This window comes from Sebastes fasciatus, chromosome 3 (assembly GCF_043250625.1).
Source record: "Sebastes fasciatus isolate fSebFas1 chromosome 3, fSebFas1.pri, whole genome shotgun sequence".
NCBI lineage: Eukaryota > Metazoa > Chordata > Actinopteri > Perciformes > Sebastidae > Sebastes > Sebastes fasciatus.
In genome coordinates this window covers 32,978,308-33,001,713 of record NC_133797.1, presented here as the reverse complement: position 1 = coordinate 33,001,713, position 23,406 = coordinate 32,978,308, and the positions used below count along the sequence as shown (strand labels likewise).

The 23,406-nt window shown below is 38.1% G+C and overlaps 2 protein-coding genes across 7 annotated transcripts in view; one reads left to right on the top strand and one right to left on the bottom strand.

Annotated features, from left to right (window-relative positions):
- The window catches only part of rab11fip4b (RAB11 family interacting protein 4 (class II) b), a 66,756-nt gene extending 57,529 nt beyond the window's left edge, over positions 1-9,227 (bottom strand). For both annotated transcript variants that reach the window (XM_074630445.1, XM_074630446.1), the window contains exons 1-2: positions 9,038-9,227; positions 287-374 (exon numbers count right to left, since the gene is read on the bottom strand). In XM_074630445.1, the coding sequence (XP_074486546.1) occupies positions 287-374; positions 9,038-9,193 (244 nt within the window). In that variant the 5' untranslated portion in view covers positions 9,194-9,227. The remainder of the gene's footprint in view (positions 1-286; positions 375-9,037) is intronic.
- Positions 9,228-16,029: 6,802 nt separating this feature from the next.
- Positions 16,030-22,882, top strand: LOC141764826 (uncharacterized). 5 transcript variants are annotated; one of them, XM_074630443.1, is made up of 11 exons: positions 16,030-16,205; positions 16,587-16,735; positions 16,835-16,973; positions 17,597-17,980; positions 19,177-19,458; positions 19,548-19,571; positions 19,683-19,784; positions 19,901-19,931; positions 20,344-20,393; positions 20,466-20,500; positions 22,127-22,882. In XM_074630443.1, the coding sequence occupies exons 1-11, from the start codon at positions 16,094-16,096 to the stop codon at positions 22,223-22,225; spliced, it is 1,407 nt and encodes a 468-aa protein (XP_074486544.1). In that variant the 5' UTR covers positions 16,030-16,093; the 3' UTR covers positions 22,226-22,882. The 5 variants fall into 5 exon arrangements, with proteins under 5 accessions (XP_074486544.1, XP_074486545.1, XP_074486542.1 ...); XM_074630441.1 differs by having other exon boundaries at positions 16,039-16,205; positions 16,823-16,973; XM_074630440.1 differs by having other exon boundaries at positions 16,039-16,205; positions 16,823-16,973; positions 19,680-19,784.
- The last annotated feature ends 524 nt before the right edge of the window (positions 22,883-23,406 follow it).

Below are 23,406 nucleotides of genomic sequence, written 5' to 3'. Positions count from 1 at the left end.
TACCATCCTCACATAAAGGCATCAATCGCAAACAGGAGAATGTATTTAAACAACAATAAAGAAATGCTGAAATTGTTCAGCTGAGTAGTGTAGCAAAAGAAAATTTTGATTATTGTAGGACTTTGAGTTAATGGAAATAGAAATGTAGTCTGTGCTAAATTATTCCCAAGGCTACTGTAAAAGGGAGAAAGTCACAGTGTGTTCTCTAAACTAACACACGAGCTGTCCTTAAAACTATTAATTCTCACACACAGACAATGTAATTTCCTCAGGATGTCATTCTGACCTTTCATGGAGAGGACACTGCGGCAGAAGTCTTTGAAGTTGATCCTCCCGTGAGAGTCGGGGTACAGACATTTGGCCAACTTCATCACCTGTGGAAGAGAAAACATGACGCTATCAGAGCACATCAAACATATTTCTCTCTTTTTTTTTTGCGAACAATTTTGTATTAGTTCATGTTGACAGAAGAGAACATGCATACATATACAGATGTAGTTCACACATTGTACATAGTACACATGACCTACAGTAAATCCATATACTTAGGTGCATGTATGCACACACATGTATGACACGCACTTAGGCATGCGCACAATGCACGCACATACACACAGCAACACACGTGTCTTAATGTCAGCAATTTGTTTTATAACTATATTCAACCGTCCCATTTCCCTGAATGATCTCACATCACTTGCATATATACTTGATATCACATAAAAAACATTTTTGTCTGTGACCAGTAACTTACAGCCCAAATGGTGTAAAAGGCTCTGTATCTATAATGTGTGCCGGCTGAGGGCCGATGAAGACAACATTATCCATACATTTGAGAGATTATTTTGTTGCATGTAAAAGGTTTTTGGTAGAAAAACACTTGCCATTGCAGTAAAAGGTTTGATTAATAACAGTGATGGCTGCGTTTCATTTAGGTGCATCACTGAACCGAGCCGTGGTGTTATTGGTTACACCTGTGCATTCCTCGCTACGCCGACTCAAAATGTGTGCTGTGAAAAAATCTATTACCTAGGATCGTCAGCCACTTCAATGTGAATTTGCATGTGTTAATGCAGGTCTGCGCCTCCCACTGCCACGCTAAACCAGTCGGGTTCTGAGATTGACAGGTGGCTGGTAAGTACAAACCAATTATAAGTACATGACTCATCCTCACTTTCAACATTGCACTACGGTTCTTTCCAGAGATGAATAATGCTGCAGAATGTTTGCCATCACCAACCATATTAAGTACAACAGTGATAGTCATGCTCTCTCATGTTGCATATATACTCTTTTCATAATAATGCAAACACTGTGGTCTTTCAAATGCAGAGCTACACTATGCAGTCAATGCTGTATAATAACTCATGCCCCTCAAACAACTGACCTCCAGAAACTTTGCTTTCAAAAAGTTAAAAACAAACATTTGAATTCTCCTCCAGAACATCTACTATGCCAAGTCAAGCAAAAAAGGTCACATGGGATGTTGATGTATATTAACCCCGTAGGATTATAACCCCAACAATAAAGTGATTTACTGCCTTTATCTTGAAAACAAAACCATGTTTACAGCCTCACTGGAATCTGCAATGTTTATTGTACAGCACAATGCTGTGTTGTTTATTTGGCCAAATATACCATTATTGATGGTTTTGATATTCTTAGAGCCTAAAGAGTATTGAGTGTTAAGTTTGTCTAGATAATGACAATAGAGGAAAGGCAGTAGAGTCATTAAAATCAATATGGTTTATCATCTTGGCAAATTCATGGCAGTCTGCCTAGTAGATTGAGAGATATTGAATGTGCAAAATTTATATTTTGGCCTGATGGCGGTGCAGAGATGTCTAAAATGGACAAGACTCAACCTCTAGGCACCCATTACACTGATATTTTCTTGAGTAAAAGTGGAGATTTTGTCCTCATAAGATGACCACAACTGCTGCCACATAGCTGATTAAATGTCAGATACCCTCCTGCACACACTTTCTGTAGTTTGCACTTGATAGATCATTTCTCCTCCATTGAGTTTTGTTCACCTTTTGACCTCATGCACATTACACACATCAGCGAACTGATAAATGCTGACACATTGCTTTTGTTTCATACATCATACTCCGTTTATTTAGTATTGGCAGTACATTGGTTTATATTTGTACTGCATGCATTTAGTTAAAAAGGGGACGTATCATGAAAAACTCACTTTTTCGGTGCTTGTGCTCATACATTTGAATATCTGGAGTACCTACCAACCCACAAACTGGGAAATAAGACAACCTAGTTCCTAGATCAGACATTTGATTCAACAAGCCATTCAGATTTGGCTCCCCTTCCTATGTCACATGCAGGCTCATCAAAAAATACATCACCCACGGCTTGAGAACTACCTTTACAAAAGTGCGCCATATTTTTCTTGAAAGCCAATCAGAGCAGACGGGGCTTTTTCGGGAGGGGATCTTAAAGAGGCAGGTGCTAAAATGGAGTGTTTCAAACAGAGGTTGAATACAGGTATATTCAGACAGACAGTATGAGAAAAATAATGTTCTTTTTGAAAATTAAAGCATTTAAACATCTTCTAGTAGAAACCCAAAATACAAGTATGATTCTGAAAACTAGCATGCTATTTAATAGCGAAGTCTGCTTGATTTGTCGTGTCACAGTTTACTCTTCCTGTACAGTCACATGCACACACGGTGAAGATATTCAGCTCCAGATAATGGGGATTTGTTTGAATAAGAGGCAGAATAACAATTAGAGGCTTGAGCGACGCGATGAATTTAAGTGGCACCTTAATTTGCACCCACAGCACACTGACTCGTGGCAGCCTCACCCTGTGCATATGTGACACACATAACTATGACTCAGGTCGATACTAAATTACATCTGCAATCTTGAAACTCATGATAATTGGCCCTTTAATGTCACCCCATGCTGTGTCGCCATGTATTAGCTAAAGGAGTGTATGCAGAGAACATACAAAGGATGTAAACATGTTCTAGTAGAAACCCAAAATACAAGTATAGACCTGGAAATGAGCACGATATGACCCCTTTAATTACTGAAATATTTATAATAATAGACTAATTATCCTGTTTTGTTTTATTTGTATGTTAAGTTAGCATAGCCTGAGTTAAAGGTGTAGTGTGTAGGATTTGGTGGAATCTAGTGGTGTGTTTGCAGATTGCAACCAACTGAGTACCCCTTCGCTCACTCCTCCCTTTCCAAGACTGCAGTAACGTGAGCCACCGAGTGCAAAACCATGGTAACGCCGTTTGCCTCACTCAGAAGCCATCCTGACCATAGTAACACAACTTTAGGAGCAACGGAAGTCAGACGGCGGCTCACGTTACTTCAATTTCCCAAGCCAGTCGGAGAACTACGGTGGTCTATAGGTAGCGTAAAAACGTGAAAGGCTCCCTCTGGAGCCAATGTTTAGTTTGTCCGTTCTGTCCGCTACTGTAGAAACATGGCGGAGCAACATGGACTCCGTGAAGAGGACCCGCTCCCGATGTAGATATGAAGGACTCATTCTAAGGTAACGAAAACACAACATTTCCTATCTTCAAATTATACACTGATGAAAACATAGTTATGAATATCATATTCCACAGATTCCCTGAAATGTTACACACTGTTCCTTTAAGTTATGTTTAGTTAACCTATTTTATGGGCACAGAACTTAGTTTCTAATTTTGTAAATGGTTTCATTTTTGGATAAATAAAACCTTGTTTTCTTTTTTTGAAAACCCGCATTTGACTCCTCATGCCTGCCAGCTCGGTGCCTTACGCCTAATTAATAATGACACTACATGAAAGTTCAAGAAGTAAAAAAAAAAAAAAATCACTAGAAAATATTTCTCTAGGAACCATGAATATACAATAATTTACATGGACATTTGGCCAGTAGCTGTATTCTTCATGTAGACTAATGGAAAAACAGACAGATAAAATGACATCGCCATCCTGAGGCCCTCACTTAGGCAATACTGTCTCCAATGAAAATAATGATATGTAAATAACTTCTGATCTGAGCCAAGACTGAGGGCACTGGGATGTTTTAATAAAAGATTCCAACACACCTCATGTGAAATATCATACATTTGTATAATGAAATGCACAAGTACATGCACACCCTGACTCATGATCCTCCCACATCCACATCACTGAAGAGGGCTGCTGCCTTTAAGCGCTCTGCACCGCGGCTGAATAATGCATTATTCTCTTTGCGAGTTACCCACAGCCATTTCAAATTCAACAGCACTAATTTTAGCAAAGGTTTGTGACTGAAACGGAAATAACTTCAGGGCTTTTTCCAGGTTAAAAAGAAACAACTTAGATCGATGCTTCAACTTTGAGAGGTGGAAATAATAATAGTGCGGTCTCGTAAGAAGAATAGAAAAAAACCTCAGTAATTCTCAGTAATTATTTTTCTATTAAAATGAGCGTTGTCTGTTATTAGGGTATATGCCACACACATTCCACCCTCGTAACCATTATGCTGGCATCTGGGTCACATGTATAGTGTTACAGATTATAGAGCATTTTGCGGTGCATTAAATTGAGGTCACTGGAGGATTTAGATCAATTAATCTATCTATCTATTAGTATGAATCAGCTGGACCTGTTCAACAAGGTTGTCAGCCTAGATTACCGTCTATGACTTCTTCAGTTTTTGAGGACAAAGTAAAGGGGAAAGAAAAGAGGTCACTGTATAGATTACTGAGCGTGTGCACATTTGCACGTGACACGTGTACATCTGGGAGAGTGTCACCTACTGTGTGCAATAGTAGGTCAGGTTGTCACGGAGCAGCCGGTGGGATTTGCCAATGTAGGACAATGACACGAGAGGGCAACAAATGCAGGAGGCTGCTTGATACGGTGCATCAATTAAAAAGTACAAACCAAACAGAGTAGGTGTTTTTCTGTATACAGTCTTATTTGGGTTACATGATCACAGAATTGTTTGTGTGTGTAAATTCTAAATTACTTTCAACGCAAGAATCAGAGAGTTGAATCACAAAAGTTCTCCGACATACTTGGCACACGGGACTAGTTTCAGTTGGTTGCAATCTGCAACCTCACCACTAGATATCGCCAAATCCTGCACACTACACCTTTAAACAATGATTAACAATAATTATTACATGGCTGTGTTGAATATTCAATTCTGATTGGTCAATCACAGCGTTCTGCGTTCTGCGGTCTGCTATTTCTTTATAGCAGACCGTTGCTATGTATAGCAGACCGTTGCTATGGGCGCACTTCTGATGTTGGACTCTGGCGGACTGTTTTTGTGTCAAATTATTGATTTCTTCAGTAAGTACATGTGTAATAAGCAGGATAATGTACAGCTTGTTGTGAAAGAAACCCCTTCAGGGCAATGAGAGACCCCTCCCCGAGGACCACCCCAATGCGTGGGTTTCTTTCACAACAATGACCGGCTCGCTGTACATTATCCCTTACATAAAAGGTTATACAATGCCCTGCACTGTGAAGAGCAAAATGTTTTGCATTATATTGTAGAGGTTCTACTAACGTGTAGGTGCTTGAGTTCTAAATTGCATCCACTTCATTTCCCAGGTCAGTGGAAAGCTTCCCTCAGGAGCTAATCAGTGCCTCTGCAATGTTTCTGCTGATGAGCAACACAACACTGGGGAGCCAATCAAGCCCAGTGTTCAATTACCCTGACATGCAGTGAGACACGAGGGACGTCCACAGTGACATTGGTTTGTGGACTGGCGTTTTGAAGCCTTGAGTTTGGCAGTTTGGTCGTCTAGGTATCTGGCCTTCGTTATGTTGGTGAGTTGCAACCAGAAGTGGCACGAGAGGGTGGAGCTAAGTACAACCGCACGCTGAATAAGACATTTTTAGGCGACCAAAAAGGTTATAATTAACTTTAATGAACAGAAAACACACTGTGAAAGGGTTAAAGTTTTGAGACGAAAACACGGACAACTCCCAGACCGGACAGCGCCACGGTAGCGACCTGTCAATCACAAGGTAGCCACGCTCTAAAGCATACCCTGCTTTATGGTCTATTTGACTCTAAATGAGACCATAATTTACTAAATGAACATCATGCTGTATTGAAGAAGACTTGAAACTAGTGATTGAGACCATAAACTCATGTTTACAATGTTTACTGAGGTAATAAATCAAGTTAAAGATCAAAAAATGCATTTTAGGGATCCTTTAAATGTGTTTTATTAAAGAACTGTTTATATGTAGGCTACTAAGTGGGACAGTGTCAGTGCTCTCTGGTGGTCAAACTATGTCGGTGTTACATTATAAATGATTTCAAACATATCTTTGGCATTTCCATACTGCAATTTTGTGTTACTTATCGGTCAACACCGATACCAGAAAAGATATTATAAAATGTAAAAAAGAAACCTGCAACCTTTCAGAAAATTTGGGGTCACTTTATCAACATTCTACCCTCTCTTAAATTAGATGAGCGTATGACTCTTCCTGGAACAACTCTAACTTAACCTTTTGAAATGTATAGAATCTATTATTGCTCTATTTACTGCTGTTTATGTCTGGTGTATTCACTCTGTATGTGCATATACACATGTGTATTGTTTTTTTGTTTGTTTAAGATATCATTACTGCTATTTTACTTGAATGTTGAAGTACATTAACATGTATCTGTAGACAAGTGTATTTTTTCCCTCTTCCTTTCTTTAAATTATTTTTCATGCACAAATGGAAAACTTCCCATATCTAACATATTGCAATCACACTGTAAATTAAGCACTGTCTGTTTTTCAATAAAACAAACCTTTACAAAAAAACAACAACAACTAAACACCGATATTTTGCCGATAAACTATCATACTCCACTTTTCTTTATAGGCTACTGAGTAAAAGCCTTCTGCTGGGCCAGTTTGCACCATTCACATCTCAATGTGCTCAATATTCATGATTTTCTTGCTCCTCTGGTTTAAATGTCGGCTTCATCTCCTTTTATTACTGGATTTCGTCAAATAAGGGATAATGGTTTTCACTTGTATGGTAGGCTAATGTCTCTAATATTCTGTAGTTTGAAAAAAATGTTAAAAGTGAATAGCATACTTCCACTAGACAGTGTGCCCAGTGAAGGATAAAATCATTTTCCTGCTCAACAAGCATCTTATTCCACACAAAACTTTCAGGTCAGAAAGGTAACGTTGAGGGCCGGCTTAAAGCATAGGCCATATAGGCTGTCGCCTAGGGCCTCACCTTCTGGCGGGACGCTGGTCACTCTCTAAAAATAAATAAATAAATAAACAAACACTTTTCACCCTTGTAACTCTCCTTTTCACTCTTTTTCATCTGCCCGGCCGCACTTATTTGTTAATAAATATGTAAATTATAGTGAAACTGACTAAACACTTTTAAGCCAACAATATCAAGGACCAATTGTATATTTATATTATAATAAATACAGTTATTTATGAAAATAAATAACATAATTTGTTGTCTTACAACTATTTTGATGTCTGATGTGTGTTGTGGTTTACGGGGCAAGGGTTAGGAGTCTAACCTTAGAGTGGTGCCAGAGAGGGGCTCCAAATCCAAATATCACCTATAGGGCACCAAAAGGGCTAGAACCAGCCCTGGTAACGTTAAAAGGAACATCAGGCTGTTTTGCAGGACTGTCATACTGTCATATTTCCACTGTTCAAGCTGCATTGCTAAGGAACAAAAACAATTTCTACTTTGGCCCCAACCTGGAAAACTTTCATGAGGAACCTCCTCTGCATCAGATCACAGGATCCAGCTTCCAACTCTCTTGTGTTTCACAAAATAAAAGTGCAACTTCATGATAGCTTCTTCATCACATAGCAATGTGAAAGCCCCTAATTATATATTTGCAAAAAGCAATAAACAGTAGCCTAAAGTTGTGGCTTTGTAGTCTAATTATTATTATTTTTAATTATTCAATTTAATAAAGATTTTAAAAAACGCAAATTTTCTGGCATTATTCGGTTGATAGCACCTAACTTCACTAAAGGTGGAGGGTGAACTATAGTTTAGGGCAGGGGTCAGCAACCTGCAGCTCTGGAGCCACATGAGGCTCTTTAGCTCCTCTCCAGTGGCTCCTTGTGGATTTATAAACATGGAAATGAATAACTGTTTATTGTTTACATTTTCATTTGTATTTATCATTGTTGTAGGTCTATGACAGTACAACGGAGTATTAGGGCCACATTGAGGAAAAAAATTAATAAATCTGAGATTTCGAGAATAGAGTCATAATATAAAGAAATAAAAAGTAAATTTTTATGAGAAAAAAAAGTTGTAATATTATGAGAATAAAGTCACGAGTTTATGAGAAAAAAAGTTGTAATATTATGAGAATAAAGTCACAAGTTTATGAGAAAGAAAATTGTAATATTACAAGAATAAAGTCACAGGTTTATGAGAAAAAAAGTTGTAATATTATGAGAATAAAGTCACGAGTTTATGAGAAAAAAAAGTTGTAATATTATGAGAATAAAGTCACAAGTTTATGAGAAAAAAAGTTGTAATATTATGAGAATAAAGTCACGAGTTTATGAGAAAAAAAAGTTGTAATATTATGAGAATAAAGTCACGAGTTTATGAGAAAAAAAGTTGTAATATTATGAGAATAAAGTCATAAATTTATGAGAAAAAGTTGTAATATTATGAGAATAAAGTCAATATTATAAAGTAGTAATTTTACGAGTTATTTTCTTTTTTCTCGTAAAGTTATGACTTTATTCTCATAATATTATGACTTTAATCTGTAAATCTCAGATTTTTTCCCTCAATGTGGCCCTAATACTCCATCGTACATTTGTACTTTGGCCCTCACTGCATTAGACTTATATACTATATACTTAGACTATAAACTGTGTTACCTTCATCACAATGATCAAATGTTTTGCAGCTCCAGACAGAATTTTTTTTTTTTATTTTGACTAAAATGGCTCTTTTGATAGTAAAGGTTGCTGACCCTGGTTCAGGGGGACAAGACGAAGCAGAAATGTCCAATTCCTTAAAGTAAGAGACCCATGCTGCATGCTCTCACCTGTTCTGCTTGTCCAAACTGAGAACCCAACTGCACGAAGTGTTCCGGCCGGATGAAGCCGTCCGAGTCTTCGTCACACACGTCGAACACCTCTTTGAGGATCTTCACAAAGGTCAGCAGACGGTCCGGCTCAGGAACAAAGTCTTCCTCCATCATTTTAGTGCTTTATTCTTCTTCTTTCGGGGTGTTTTTATCACAGTGCACACACTGTCTGCAAACTGCTCGGGCTGTGTGCGCGTGTGACACACAGGAGCTCGTGGATGCTTCTGCTGCTGCACGCGAGGAGAAGGAGGAGGAGGAGGAGGAGTGATGATGGTGATTGACAAGATAATCACAACCCGGAAGCACAGCATTGTTTTCAATTACCAGTAAAGTACAGAAGAACACTTATCTGTCACCTCCTCCCATTCAGTTTGTCATTAGTTTTTCACCTTCACTGAAGTGTTTGTAACAACTAATTGCCAAAGAAAACAATGTGGCAAGTAATTTGTCACAGTAAGGGAGTAAAATATAAGCAGAGGTTATTATGAAATATATACCTTGCCATGCTGTTACAACAAACCATATAGCACAATAAGCAAATCACAAGAAAATAGCCTGTGAAGTGTAAAAAAGTGGTGTGTGAATAAAAACTGAGAGGATATAGCCTAAACAAGAGAGGACAGCCTTGGCTAGGGATGCAGCGATCCAACTTTTTCAGTCCCTTCGGCTCTCTCTTTATGGTGGGCAAATGAGGAAAAAGTACCAAGCAATAGTAGATTTTAACAGGTCAAAGATAAGCACAGTTCATAGTATATTTTGTAGGTGTATAGAGCCTATATTGAATACCCTTTTCCTGCCTTTTAATAAGAGATATTGTGAATGGGGAAATAGAGTGATTTAATAAATAAACAACAGCGATACCTGGTCTTTGGGTATCGGCCGATACCGAGTACCGATCCGATACCAGTGTTTAATTAATAAGCTGTACGCCTCACTGTGTGGAAGTGACTGGGATCATTCTTTTATGTGTAAGGCAACATCAGGCTTGACATTAAACATTGCTTTTCTAACTTTATAAAACAAAATGTAACAAATAAATACATAGATGTGAATTTACTGAATTGTTATTTATTGTTAAAATAGTAAATCGTACACCAGCAACTTGGTAAAAATCTTAAAAATTAACAGGAATTACAGTTTAAGTGTGAACCTTTTTAATGTAACAAATTGGTCAAAACTTAAACAGGAATTAAAATCCCAGTATATAATGTATATGGTATATAAACATAGAACTGAATTGAATAGATTGACCCCATTTGTCACCGATACCCGATCCTGCTATTTGAGTCGGTATCGGCCCACATCCAATCCGGTATCGATGCATCCCTAGCCTTGGCTTTGACTGAAATGCTAATGTCAGTATGCTATCATTAGGTAAAAAAGTTTACCATGTTCACAATTGTTATTTAACATGTTAGCATGCTAACATTAGATAATTAGAAATAAACACAGAGTAGGCTTCTTTTTTTTGCAATTTTGCATGAGCCAAAGATTTGGACAAACAATTTTTGACCTGTTGGTGACACCAGAGTAAAAGTCAGGGGATCACCAATACAATCAATCCTTAGGGGGACATCAATGTACCAAACGTCATGATAATACATCAAATAGTTGTAAAGACGTTTGTTGAAAAACCACAAATTTGAACCTCATGGTGGCACCAGAGGAAATTCAAGTCAGACCCAAAGTTCAGATATTTCACAGGATAAATGAAAACTTTGACCTGTTGGTGGCACTAGAGGAAAGGTCAAAGTCATTAGGATTCATTATCAGGGCACCGTGGATATCTGTACCAGATTTCATGGCGTCAGCTGCATATGACTGAGTTTCATGGTTCTCTGGTTTACATGATTTACATGATGACAAAGGTCCTGGTTGAATCATTGTGCTATTTGTGCATACATGGCTGTATTTCTCAATACACTTTAATTTTAGTATCTTATCAGAGACATGTTTACACCCAGGATGGAAGGTGAATGCTGTTAATAAGTTAGTGGGATAGAAAGCAGCAGTTGCTGGATTACAAGGACCAGATGTAAAATCACTGATTTATGAGGTGACGCTGTGCTACTGTCTGGGGGGGGGGAAACACAAAATTCTCCCTATTTTGCATGGTGAACGGAAAAATGTTTTGCAATAAAAATTGTCCATAAAAGTCACTTTCTAAAGTACATTTTTACTTTTTAAACTATATTTGATCATTTATTTGGTAGATCATGGCATTACATAAGTAGAAGATGACCAGATTTGGGTAAATAGACCAGCCTGTCCACCAGAGGATAGGTTTATGCAACAAAACCACTTCGTTAGGTTTAGGAAAAACATCTTGGTTGGCCTTAGATTAAGTTCGTAAACTAAGTACAATACGTATGGAAACAACGTAACATCAGTACGGAAAACATGTGACAAACTTCACTAAAAACACGTCACCAACCTAACTTACAAAACAAAACACCAGTCTTGAACACAGGTGTCCCGGTTAAAATGTATGTAACTAGGTCTGAGCGCAGTATAATTACGGGGATGCATTTACATTGCACATACATTACATTCTATACAGACTACATGGCGTGCAAATGACACGCTTAAAGCGTTTACCTGGTGCATTATCGTGTCATTCACAGTGTGAGTGTCTTCTTTACCACGTGTCATCCACAATCAGCGACGGAATTTTTGTCACATTTTCACTTTACACGTGTATGGTGGGTTCAGCACAACAATGTTCTCGTCCTGAAAACCTGTTTTAACATTGGATCTCGTCCAATCTGGCACACTATAGATTTCCTCGTACCTGAGGAGTGGAGTGAGGTGTGTCATCTGTCTAAATTGTAACCTGCAGTAAATGTTGTCTGAACAGAAACAAAAACACTCTCAATAGAACTCCCCCTCAAATCGTCTACTGGCTACAGCTGTGCTGTTGATGTGACCTGCCGCTGGCGACGTTTGCCATTTTAAGCGGTTAAAGTGACGGTCAGTGCTGCCTAATGAGAAGCTGCTGCCTGAATGTTTTCTACACTGAACTTAAATGAGAAAAAGAGAGTGGAGATAAACGATGCATTAACAGATTCACTAGTGTCAGAGCCGAGAGACACGCCATAGAGCCCTGAATAGGCAGGACAATGTCACATTTCTGGACTATTCTGACAGACTTAGCAGAGTTTTATTAGTTTTAGTTTGTGTTAGGACAACATTTAGCCTGCTGCAGATCACAATCTAGACAAATAAGACACACCTCATTCCACTTCACAGGGACAAACATATTTCTAACGTGCCAGTCTGGATGAGATCCATTATTAATTGTGTAACAGGAAAATTACCACAACACTTTTCCGGTTTGGATATAATCCAGAGTTTTTCTATTAATAGGTTCATACTCGAAACCGATTTTCAGGACTAGAACATTATTGTACTGAAAAAAAACACTATGTAGGTGCAAAGTAATTTCTGATAGTGTGACAAAGACTCCGTCCCTGATTGTGGATGATAACACATGGTAAAGAAGACACTCAGTAATATACTCATTAGCGGTAATCTAGATACACACTTATTCTACCCAGTTCTGGTCTTATTCTACCCAGATGTGGTCTTATTCTACCTAGATGTGGTCTTATTCTATCCAGATAGGGTATTATTCTTCCCAGTTCTGGTCTGATTCTACCCAGATGTGTTATTAATCTACACAGATGTGGTCTTATTCTACCCAGATGTGGTCTTATTCTACCCAGATGTGGTCTTATTCTACACAGATGTGGTCCTTTTCTTCCCAGATATGGTCCTTTTCTTCCCAGATATGGTCTTATTCTTCCCAGATCTGGTGCCACTCTACCCAAATTGGGTCTGATTCTACCCAGATGTGGTCTTATTCTACCCAGATGTGGTCTTATTCTACCCAGATATGGTCTTATTCTTACCAGATCTGGTACCACTCTACCCAGATTGGGTCTTATTCTATCCAGATCTGGTCCTATTCTACCCAGATGTGGTCATCTTCTACCCAGATCTGGTCTGATTCTACCCAGATGTTGTCATCTTCTACAGAGCTGGTCTGAATCTACCCAGATCTGGTCGTCTTCTACTAATGTAATGTCATGATCTACCAGAAAAAAATTATCAAATATTGCCTAGTGTCTTTTATAGACAATTTTCACTTGAAAACATCTTCCCGTTCAAAAGTTAAGTTTTCGTCAGTTTTGTGTCATAACGTCAATTTAATGTCAGAAATGGGATCTCGTGGTTGACTTACACAAAAAAAGTGTCTTCGTACATGATTCGAGGTGCTCTGGTTCAAAAGTCAATTCTTCAAGATGTCGCCAGCAGCCGTCTTGGACATGGCCCTCTGGCAAAAAATCCTTGGATTTTTAGGAGTGACATCAGGGCAATTTTTTTTATAAAAGGTCATTAGAAGTCAGATGAATCATCTTACTCAGAGACTGGTCACATCATTTAGGTTCTGGATCTAACTATAGCCTACATGAAGAAAATAAACTAATTTCTTGGTTAAAACGGGGAACTTTTGTTCATAGAAAATGACTCAGCGGTGGTATTTCTAAAGAACAGAGCTTAACATGATAACATGACTGGTCTTCCTCAAAAATATTCCACCATCTCACCATAGCTTTTTCTCTTCTGTATTTTACATGCGTCTTTATGTTTACTTCCCTCTACATATTTGTTTGTATTTGGTGAGAATGACACACGAAATATGAATCCTTATAAGAGATTCTAAAGCAAATGTGTTAAACCCAGTTTCCTTAATAAGCATAAATTTAGAAATGCAGATGGCGTGTTTTTAAAGGGTTTAAAATGTTGTTGCACCTGATAAGTCTTTATAAGAGGAGGCTCTTAAAGAAAAAGTGATGGGCAGGGCACCTAATCTGCACTCATCATTTGATTTACTACTCCTCTATAACTGGCTTCACTATCAATAAAATACTAGTAGAAGCAATCCTCCTTTTGATGAATTGATTATGAAATATGAGTCTTCATTTTGCCGAGTGCTGGTGGAAGTTCCCAGAGTAATGTTCCCAGACTAATGTGATTTAAATCTGTCCCCTTATCCTCTTTAAGGAATATTTACCACCTTGAGATGGATTAGATTTATAATGAGCTCTTTAATTCTCCTCTATGCTTGAGTTGTAGTCTGCTGTTGTGCAAACTAAACTACTTCTGCTTCTCATAGATTCGAGTTTGGAGTTGTTGATACAGTTTATAAACATCTTGTTCCATCTATCAGTGACCCAATTCTCCGTCTCTATTATCCAATTTCTCTTTTTTCTTCCATCATCAGCAGATGTGGCTGCCTCAGACTTTTCCCACACTTTGAAGTCTACTTCTTTTTGCATTACAAAGAGCAGGCTTTTGTGTCGACTCTAATAAACTTGTTTTCAGGCCTGAAAACAAAATGTTGTACTCCGCATTCAATCTATGAAAGTATTTAGTTTTTATTTCCACAAGTAACAAAACAACTGCATAACGACAACTAAAAGTAGTTTTGATCAGTGAAGAAACAAAAAGCAATGACGTAATTCATCATGATAATATTTCATGACACCTTTTCTTTAATAATCTTCTATTGAACATCTCAGTCTGCTTGACTCACAACAGTTTAAAGCTTAAAGTATCAGACCGTTGCACTTCATTTCCCCCCAGGTTTATTATACTGTATCACAAAAAAATTAAATTCTAGATTTGCATAATATAAGAGTTTTTAATTTTAAGAAATGAATACACTTATGTGACAGGCTAACATCTTTCTCACTAATGTTGCAGCAGGTAAATGTGGGGCTTATTTCATCTGCTTTATACACTGTCGGCTTGCTTAATCAATGATAATAATAATACATCAGGCCTATTCAACTGGTGGCCCGTGGGCCGAATCCGTCCCTTTAACGACCTCAATCCAGCCCTTTGATCATTTATAAATATGAAAACAGTATTTAAAAAATAATAATTTCTTCCAAAAAGAGAGTTTATTCCCGTTCATCAGTGTTACCACTCCGCTGTTACGGAAAAATATTGTGTTTTTATTTAAATAATGTAATAAAGTTTATGGTTGTTTACATTATTTGATTATTAGAAGATCATCTTTTTATTAGAAGCTAATTAGCCCATTCATTAGTTATGTCTTAAGCACAGAAATACTGCTAAAGAGGCTGTTTCAGTAGAGGGAATTTAAGAGAGTCAAAGTGAAAAAAAAATATGTTAAAAGCAACATTATGTTTATTAAAACAACAACCTACTAAGTTTAAAAAGGTGTATTATTTTCTCATTTAGATCAGATCAGACATAGGAAATGTAATTGTCCGGCCACTTGGCCCTTCACTGTTTTTCAAATCTGGCCCTTCAAAAAAAGTAATTGAATAGGCCTGAAGTACATCATGATTTATTAGTTTATTTACATGTTGTATTAATAACATGAATCTGCAGAGTAGCTAGTAGCTAATGTTGTCAAATAAATGTAGTGGTAAAAAGCACAATATTGGCTTCCTCCGAAATGGAAATGCTCAAGTCAAGTACAGTACTTGAGTAAATGTACTTAGTTACATTCCACTCCTGATTATCGAGCACACCACATCCTGATGACATCTTCTGTATATTTGCTGTGTCCCCATTAATGTGCTGACACAGAAATATTTTAACATGTGGGTTACTGGGGCCCGCTATTTATTCTCAACACCAGTGGACTCCAAAAAAGGAAGTGTGTTTACTGGTTCAACTTCCCCCAATCGTTCTGTTTTCAAGAGGATGTAATACGTATTAAGAAAACAGAGAAGAGAGAGAGAGAGAGAGAGAGAGAGAGAGAGAGAGAGAGAGAGAGAGAGAGAGAGAGAGAGAGAGAGAGAGAGAGAGAGAAAGAGAGAGAAAGAGAGCGAGAGAAAGAGAGCGAGAGAGAGAGAGAGAGAGAGAGAGAGAGAGAGAGAGAGAGAGAGAGAGAGAGAGAGAGAGAGAGAGAGCGAGAGAGAGAGAGAGAGAGAGAGAGAGAGAGAGAGAGAGAGCAGTACATTACATGCTTGTATGTGCTTTCTTACTCCATTCAATCTTCTTCTGGTGTCAAAGATGCAGGTTGTTAGTGGTGGACAATCACTTTGGATATACACTCTGATATTCACTTCTCTACAACTCTGGGGTAAGTATCATAGATGTTTCTACATTATTCTCATCGTTATTTCTTTTGTTTTGTCTAACAACAATATATTTCCACTAGAAATATCTATTGATGATGTTTTGGGGTTAAAGAAGAAGTAAATAATGGTGAAACTGCCATTAGATATATAATCATTAACATAAATAAATCTATTTGTTGTAAATTTACTAAATATAGAAGTTACCGGCAATATCTGTATTTCGAGTTCATCATTTTCTCATCATCAGCTGCAATCACCGGTTTGGTACAAAGTGAGCGTCACCACATGTTGCAATCCCAGCGATGATTTTTACTTCACTGTTGCACCACCTTAAAATCTGTGATTCTTGCTGTGCTTTATACCTTTCTCTCTCTCCTGTCTAGGAAGACTTTCAGCCTCCACTTCCCCTCCCAATCTTCCCATACCTAAACTAGACGTCCATTCGAGGTCAGAGGGCTCAGTGGTTCTGGTCTGCCGGGCCCCAGGGGGCCAGCGAGGGCTTCAGTTCATGTTGTACCGAGACACAACAAGGGTACTTTTTTTTTTGAGGATGTACTGTATGTTTTCTGTTGTGTCCTGTGTGTTTTATTCCTCTTTGTGTTTCTCTTTGTTCTTTGAGGTTGACTCTCAGGAGCCGCAGTCTGGTGCTCGGGAGGTTCAGTTCACTGTGACGGTGAAGGATTCAGTCCAACGCTTGTGCTGTCTGTACAAAGGCCAGGATGGTCGTTACAGCGCGTTCAGTCCCTATTTGTGGCTGGAGTCCACAAGAGGTGTGTCTATGTTTTTAAAAAAATCCATATCTTGATAGAAATCTTGCCTGAGACTGATTACAAATCTGATTTGAGTCTCAGTTTCTTGATGGAAACTTTAACGGACAAAACATTTTCTCTCTTTTACTTCTTTTACTTGGAGGACAAAGCAGAGAGAAGTTGGCTCCAGGCCATAGCTCCACCTCTGATTAAAAGTGGAACAGCAGAGTCTGTAGAGTCAGTCTGTTCTGTGTGAACCCAGTAGTGATTCTACATGTGGTATAAAATAATAAACACTCCCATCCGCTCCTCTCCAACCCCCGAAACACATTGCTGCATGCAGGTGCTCTCTGTGGTCTCTTATTGTCATCCGCTCTGTGGGTGTGTGCAGTGGTGGTAACATCCTGCTCTTCATTTAGAAACCACACACCTACATACACACACACACACACACACACATCAAACACAATGCGTACTGGCTTCCAGTGTTGACGGTTACAGAGGGAAGTTTGGCTAGCAACGGTGGCAAACCAAAGTTGTCAGCATTATTGTATGGGGTTTACTAGAGTTTATGACTTTTGTGCCAGTTGAACTATAAAAGACATAGTTGTTTCATTTTCTTTTCCCTTTCTTTATTTTTCCAGATACTGCCCCCACTCGCTCCATGCCCTCTCTCCCTCCTCCAGTCCTGTCCGTCAATCCCTCTACCGGTGTGGTAAAACCTGGGGACATGCTGTCCTTCAGCTGCTCACTCCCTCTCCTGTCCCAGGCTCAGCCCCAGTCCAGCCATAACAACAACCCAGTGACCTTCCTTTTGCTGAGGGCCGCTGAGCGAACAGGGCCGACATCTGTTATCCTCCAGCCTCCGGCCAGTCAGGTATCGAACCCTGAACCCCAGCCAGGAGTCTTCTCCGTGGGACCAGTGAGGAAGGGAGAGGAGGGCGAGTACACCTGTCTCTACCAGATCACCAAGGAAACGGGATTGGTTAATTCAACCGTCAGCAACACGGTTCAAATCACTATTTCAGGTGAGGATGTCCAACATGACTTTTTCAGCATCCCTGTTATTTACCTTGTTGCTCCATTGACTTCCTATAAATCTTTACTAATGTTTATAAACCTGCTTTACATTAAGTGGGTTTTTCTTTTGATGTCATTTGGTACAACTCAATCAAACTAGTTTTTCTTTGCATTTTTCCAAAATGTTTCACTTATTTTATTGTTCTGGGATGTTTTTTTCTGACTCACCTTTGTCATTTTGCGTTTATGAATTAGATGTTATAACTATCATTATGATGCATTCTGAAAAATATTATTTGAATTAATTACTGTATGCAAATATTTAACATTTGCAAAGGAGGTGAAAGTTGTTTTTAAAATGTTAGAAAATAGTGAAAATGTCCAGATAACTATTTCCCGAAGTTCAACCTGACCAGTGGGGGAAGAAGTATTCAGATCTTTTCTAAAAGTAGAAATACTAAAGTATAGAAACACTCTGTTACAAGTAAAAGTCCTGCATTCAAAATATTACTTCAATAAAAGTACAAAAGTATTACTATAAAAATATACTTAAAGTACCAAAAGTAACAGTACCCATTTCAGAATCATATGTAATATATCACTTGATTATGTTCATTTATGCATTAATGTGTTCATCACTTTAATGTTGCAGCTAGTAAAAGTTGAGCTCATTTTAAATACTGCTTGGTAGCTTAACCTATAATAATATATCATAATTGATTAGTTAATATATTTTGTATTATTAATCTTGATCTGCAAAGTAACAAGTAGTTTTCAGATAAATGTAGTGAAGTTAAAAGTACAATATTTCCCTGATGTAGTGGAGTAGAAGTAGAAAGTAGCATGAAATGGAAATATTCAAGTAAAGTAAAACCTCAAAATTGTACTTAAGTACAGTACTTTAGTAAATATACATAGTTACATTCCACTACTGAACCTGACATATTTTATTTGCAAAAAAAAATAAAATAAAAAAATTCACATTTAAGAAGCTGGAACTAGTAATTTTTTTTACTTAAAAGATGAATTGATTATCACAATTGTTGCAGATTAATAGCAATTAATAAATTAACAATTTCACTTCTAGTTGAAACATCATAGTCCTTTGATCTAGTAACATCATGTATTTTCTTTCAATACAATAAAATATACAGTACATGGCAGCACTTCCACTAATGTTTCCTCTGATTTTGTTGGTTGCCAGATGGGTTGCCAGTTCCCACCCTTGTCCTCCAGCAGGAGACGGACGTGTGGCACTTGCTCTGCACGGGGTCTCCCGCGTACCCCGGCGCCATGTTCTCCCTCTACCTGGCTGATCATGAACATCCTGTTACCACTCACCACGCCACCATGATCAACCATCAGATCTCCTTCCCAGTGCCTGTCCAGGACACTCCAGTGGCGTTGTACCAGTGCCAGTATGATGTCCTACTGGGAGAGAAATGGAGCCACTCTGAGCGCAGCCTCCCTTTGGCTGTAACCAATGGTGCAGATTTACGGTTGTACTGTACGTGTGTGGTTTTATTAGAGAGTAATTTGACATAAAATGTGACTGTTTCTTTTCTAATCTTTCAGGAACTCCTCCTCCATCATCAACAGGTACATGTCATTATTTCATATTTTATCTATTGTGAGTGGCAGGAAGTAACCTACCTCCAGTGACAATGAATACAAATATCACTCCCACTAATGCCAATGTGATGTCAGCAGATCTGTCCGATGTGGACTGGCCTCTCGTACTGGGCTCTTTCTCAGCCGTGGTGTTGTTCCTTTGTTCAGTGGCCCTCGTGGTTGTTGTGGCACACAGGAAAGGTATCCCACACATGAATTTCTGCTTTCTCACATGACACATTTACACTGTCATGATTGTTTTCCCTCGTGAAACTTATTATTTCCTCTCTTTGTTGTCTCTCCGCTCTTCTTTAAAGTAAAAGCAGCAGCTGAGAAAAAGAAGAAAAGGTATTGTCTTTTTAGTGCTCATTTGTGTTAAATACCAAGATCACTGCGTTTGTCTATTCTGAATCATTTTGTCTTCTTAAAGTTATGACAGACAACAATTGCGAATATTGTTTCTCAAGTTGGCAACATAACAAACTGTTTAAAGGAAAGATTATCAATAAAACACGCAGTTTAAAATTGCTCAGAATATGTTTAAAAATGTACTATAATGGCCATCAGAGGAAAGTAGTTGCACTTTATTGATCCCACTCCAACAATAACAACATCCATTTGACATAATAGGCTTGCCTTTACACAGCTCCGATTTGGGCTTATCAAGTTGATTTTCATATAACGTGGCACATAAAATGCATTATTGCAATTGCGGAATTGGTATTGTGGTAAAATTTTTTGCTGTGTTGACCTGTTTCAGGGAGGAAGCACAGTTCTGGACTCAAGTTCATTCTAAGGACCATGTTGTTGGTGAGTTTATGATCATAAATAAACTATAACTAATAGTTCTGCTCTATATTTGCTCTCTTCTTTGTTTTGCAGACCTTACACTCAGACGTCCAAGCTTCACATCTCAGGTAATTATTAATCAATACCTGAATCTCCAATTGCTAATAAAAATTCTTGGGGGATTTATCAACTATGATTAAGCAATAGCTTCCTTTTAACTTTGTATGCTCTATTACTTGAGTTAAAGGATATCTAGGAGATGAAATCTCTCTTTACTTTGACTTCTTCATACTGTCAGTCTGTGGCACCAAGCCCAGTGGTTCCTACTGAAGATGTGAATCTTAAACAGCTGGACACGGCAGCTCTTGGCAAACAGGACGCAAATAGTACATTTTCAGCAGTGGATTAATACGAATTTGGTGTTTTGAGTATTTGCAGCAGCAGGAGAGTGTTTGGATACACAGTACTTGTTAGGATTATTTTGTTCAATGATTTGTTGCCAATAAGAAAAACATAGAATATGACAAGACTTTTAAGCAACTTAAACTTTGCAATACAATTCATTTTGACACAAAATAAGGCTGATCGTGTGCATGTTTTCTGACATCAGTCTGCTTCTTTCTTTTGGTATTTCTGGTATTTCTGCGGCCTCTGCGGTATGTTTCTCCTGTATTCACTTTGACAAACAACTGTAAACATCCCTGATCCCTTTGCTGTAAACAAACACACACAGACACACACATGTGCGCACACACTGCCAATCACCAAGCACACGGTCAACCCACACATATTCCTTGTTAGTGCTGTAGCGCAGGGTTCTGGTCCGCCTCTCATTACTTGTAATCACCTTCATTAATTAGCTGGATGAAGGGCTCTCATTACACTAAAGGCTGTCTGTGCACTGTTACTGAATAGAGGACATAATGCTGTCAATGCCAGCTGATGGAAAGACCAACCAGCTATCAAGAAACAGCTGAACTGAATATTTAATATCAGCTGTGTCTCAGTCTGAGCAGTGATATCTTACTGTACCTTCTGCTTAAAGAGCAGTAATTCCATCACGAATCACAGCTTTTGGAGGGTATATTTTTGTCAATTATGCCTTGTTTTATTAGAGACAGTTTTCTGTGATTTTCTGAACAAAAGTTCAGTAAACAGAGATCAAAAAAGAAAGAAGAAAAAGATGTTATTGATCCCCGAAGGGAAATTAAATTTGTATTCTCTGTTGTTAGTTTATACATTACACAGAGGCCCGAAATACATACACAGATGCACAAACAGGATCTATACACACGCATTAATGGAGAGATGTCAGAGTGAGAGGGCTGCCCATGAAAGGCGCCCCGAGCAGTTGGGGGTTTGGTGCCTTGCTCAAGGGCACTTCACCCCAAGAGGCAAACTGGTACTTGGTCCAGGCGGGGACTTGAACCGGCGAAATTGGGAAAGAAGAAGTGACGGTTTAGATTAAAGCAAGAGGAAATAGCAATTTTTTAACTTTCAACATAACGATCATGCTGGAGACGGAGAATGTAGACTGGGAGTGTCAGAAAACGGGGTATTTTTGGGATGATGTATTTGTAGTGATGGAAGTGATACTAGGTTATGAAATACCCAAGATAATGTGCTGTTTTTAGATACCCAGACAGGGAGGCTTGTTTAAAAGTAAAACCATTGGTATGATATGAACTATGTATCACAGGAAACATTATTCTGAGATCTTTAACAGCTTGTTTCTGTGCGTGTTTTACGTGTAGGAACGGGCCAGTGTGGACTCAACTACAGAGACGGCCTCCAGATCTCCTTTATGGAACTCACACTCCACTTTCACAACCCCGATCCATCCGAGCCATTAGACATGTTTGTCTCTCTCTCTCTCTCTCTCTCTCTCTCTCTCTCTCTGTTTATACTTTATTCAGTTTATCAGTGTAGCATCAGTTGGAGTTACACAGCAGGACAGGAAGGGCTATTTCCCCAGTTCCTATTTCATGTGCAGCAGTAAAATTGTACAATTTGACAGGATATGATGTTTGTTGATCTTACATGTGACTGAGACAGTGAAAATACAGATGTTATTATTGTTATTATTATTAAGTTTGTATCTATTTTGTGAATACTTTACCTTAAGTTTACCTTCAAAGTTTATTCTTGACCTTAGAAAATGACAAATCAACGTCACCCTAAGGTGCTTTAGTAGCTGCTTGCTCTGGGGCTTTCCATCATATTACAGGATGTTCGTCAGCCGATGCAGTTCGACCAGACGCCGTGGGATTTAATAACAGCTACTAAATGGATTGTTTTGTATCATACCTGTCTAACTGTTTAGGCTTAACTAAGATTACAATTTATTTTGTAGTGCTATTTCCAGATTTGCAATACATTACAGTGCCAATAACATTATGTAAAGTCAAAGTCTGTACATTAAACTATTTATATTTAACTATATATGGAGCTTTGAACATTTTTCTTGCAGTTACATATAAATGGTGATAATAAAGTTTATTTATATAGCACTTACTGCATCAAAAGCAGAGATTTCAATGTGCTTTACAAGGAAAAAAGGAAAAAAAACACATACAACGTGAGAATATCTATACACAGATGTATTACATAGATACAGTAAATATACTAACCTAAATGCACACATAAATACACAAGGGCTGCAACTAGCAATTATTATTATTGTTGATTAATCCGTCAATTATTTTCTCAATGAATCAATCAGTTTGGTCTATAAATTTCAGAAATTGTGAAAAAATTACGATCAATGTTTCTCAAAGCCCAAGATGACGTCCTCAGATGTCTTGTTTTATCCACAACTAAAAGATATTCAAACTACTGTCATAGAGGAGTAAAGAAACCAGAAAATATTCACATTTAAGAAGCAGGGAACAGGGAATCTTGACTATTGTTTGTTTTTTTTACAGATTAATCGATTATCAAGTGCCACAGTTGACGATTAATTATGTGTTTCTTCTGTGTTTTGATTAATTATGACAACTTATCGCTTAATCGTTGCAGCTCTAAAATATGCATA

Excerpts from the sequence above, each read along its gene's own strand:
- LOC141764826 (XM_074630440.1), top strand. The coding sequence starts at position 16,094 with ATGTGCTTTCTTACTCCATTCAATCTTCTTCTGGTGTCAAAGATGCAG. Across the intron at positions 16,736-16,822 it reads TGTACCGAGACACAACAAGG|GTTGACTCTCAGGAGCCGCA; the intron begins GTACTTTTTTTT and ends TTGTTCTTTGAG. Across the intron at positions 19,459-19,547 it reads CCCTTTGGCTGTAACCAATG|GAACTCCTCCTCCATCATCA; the intron begins GTGCAGATTTAC and ends CTAATCTTTCAG.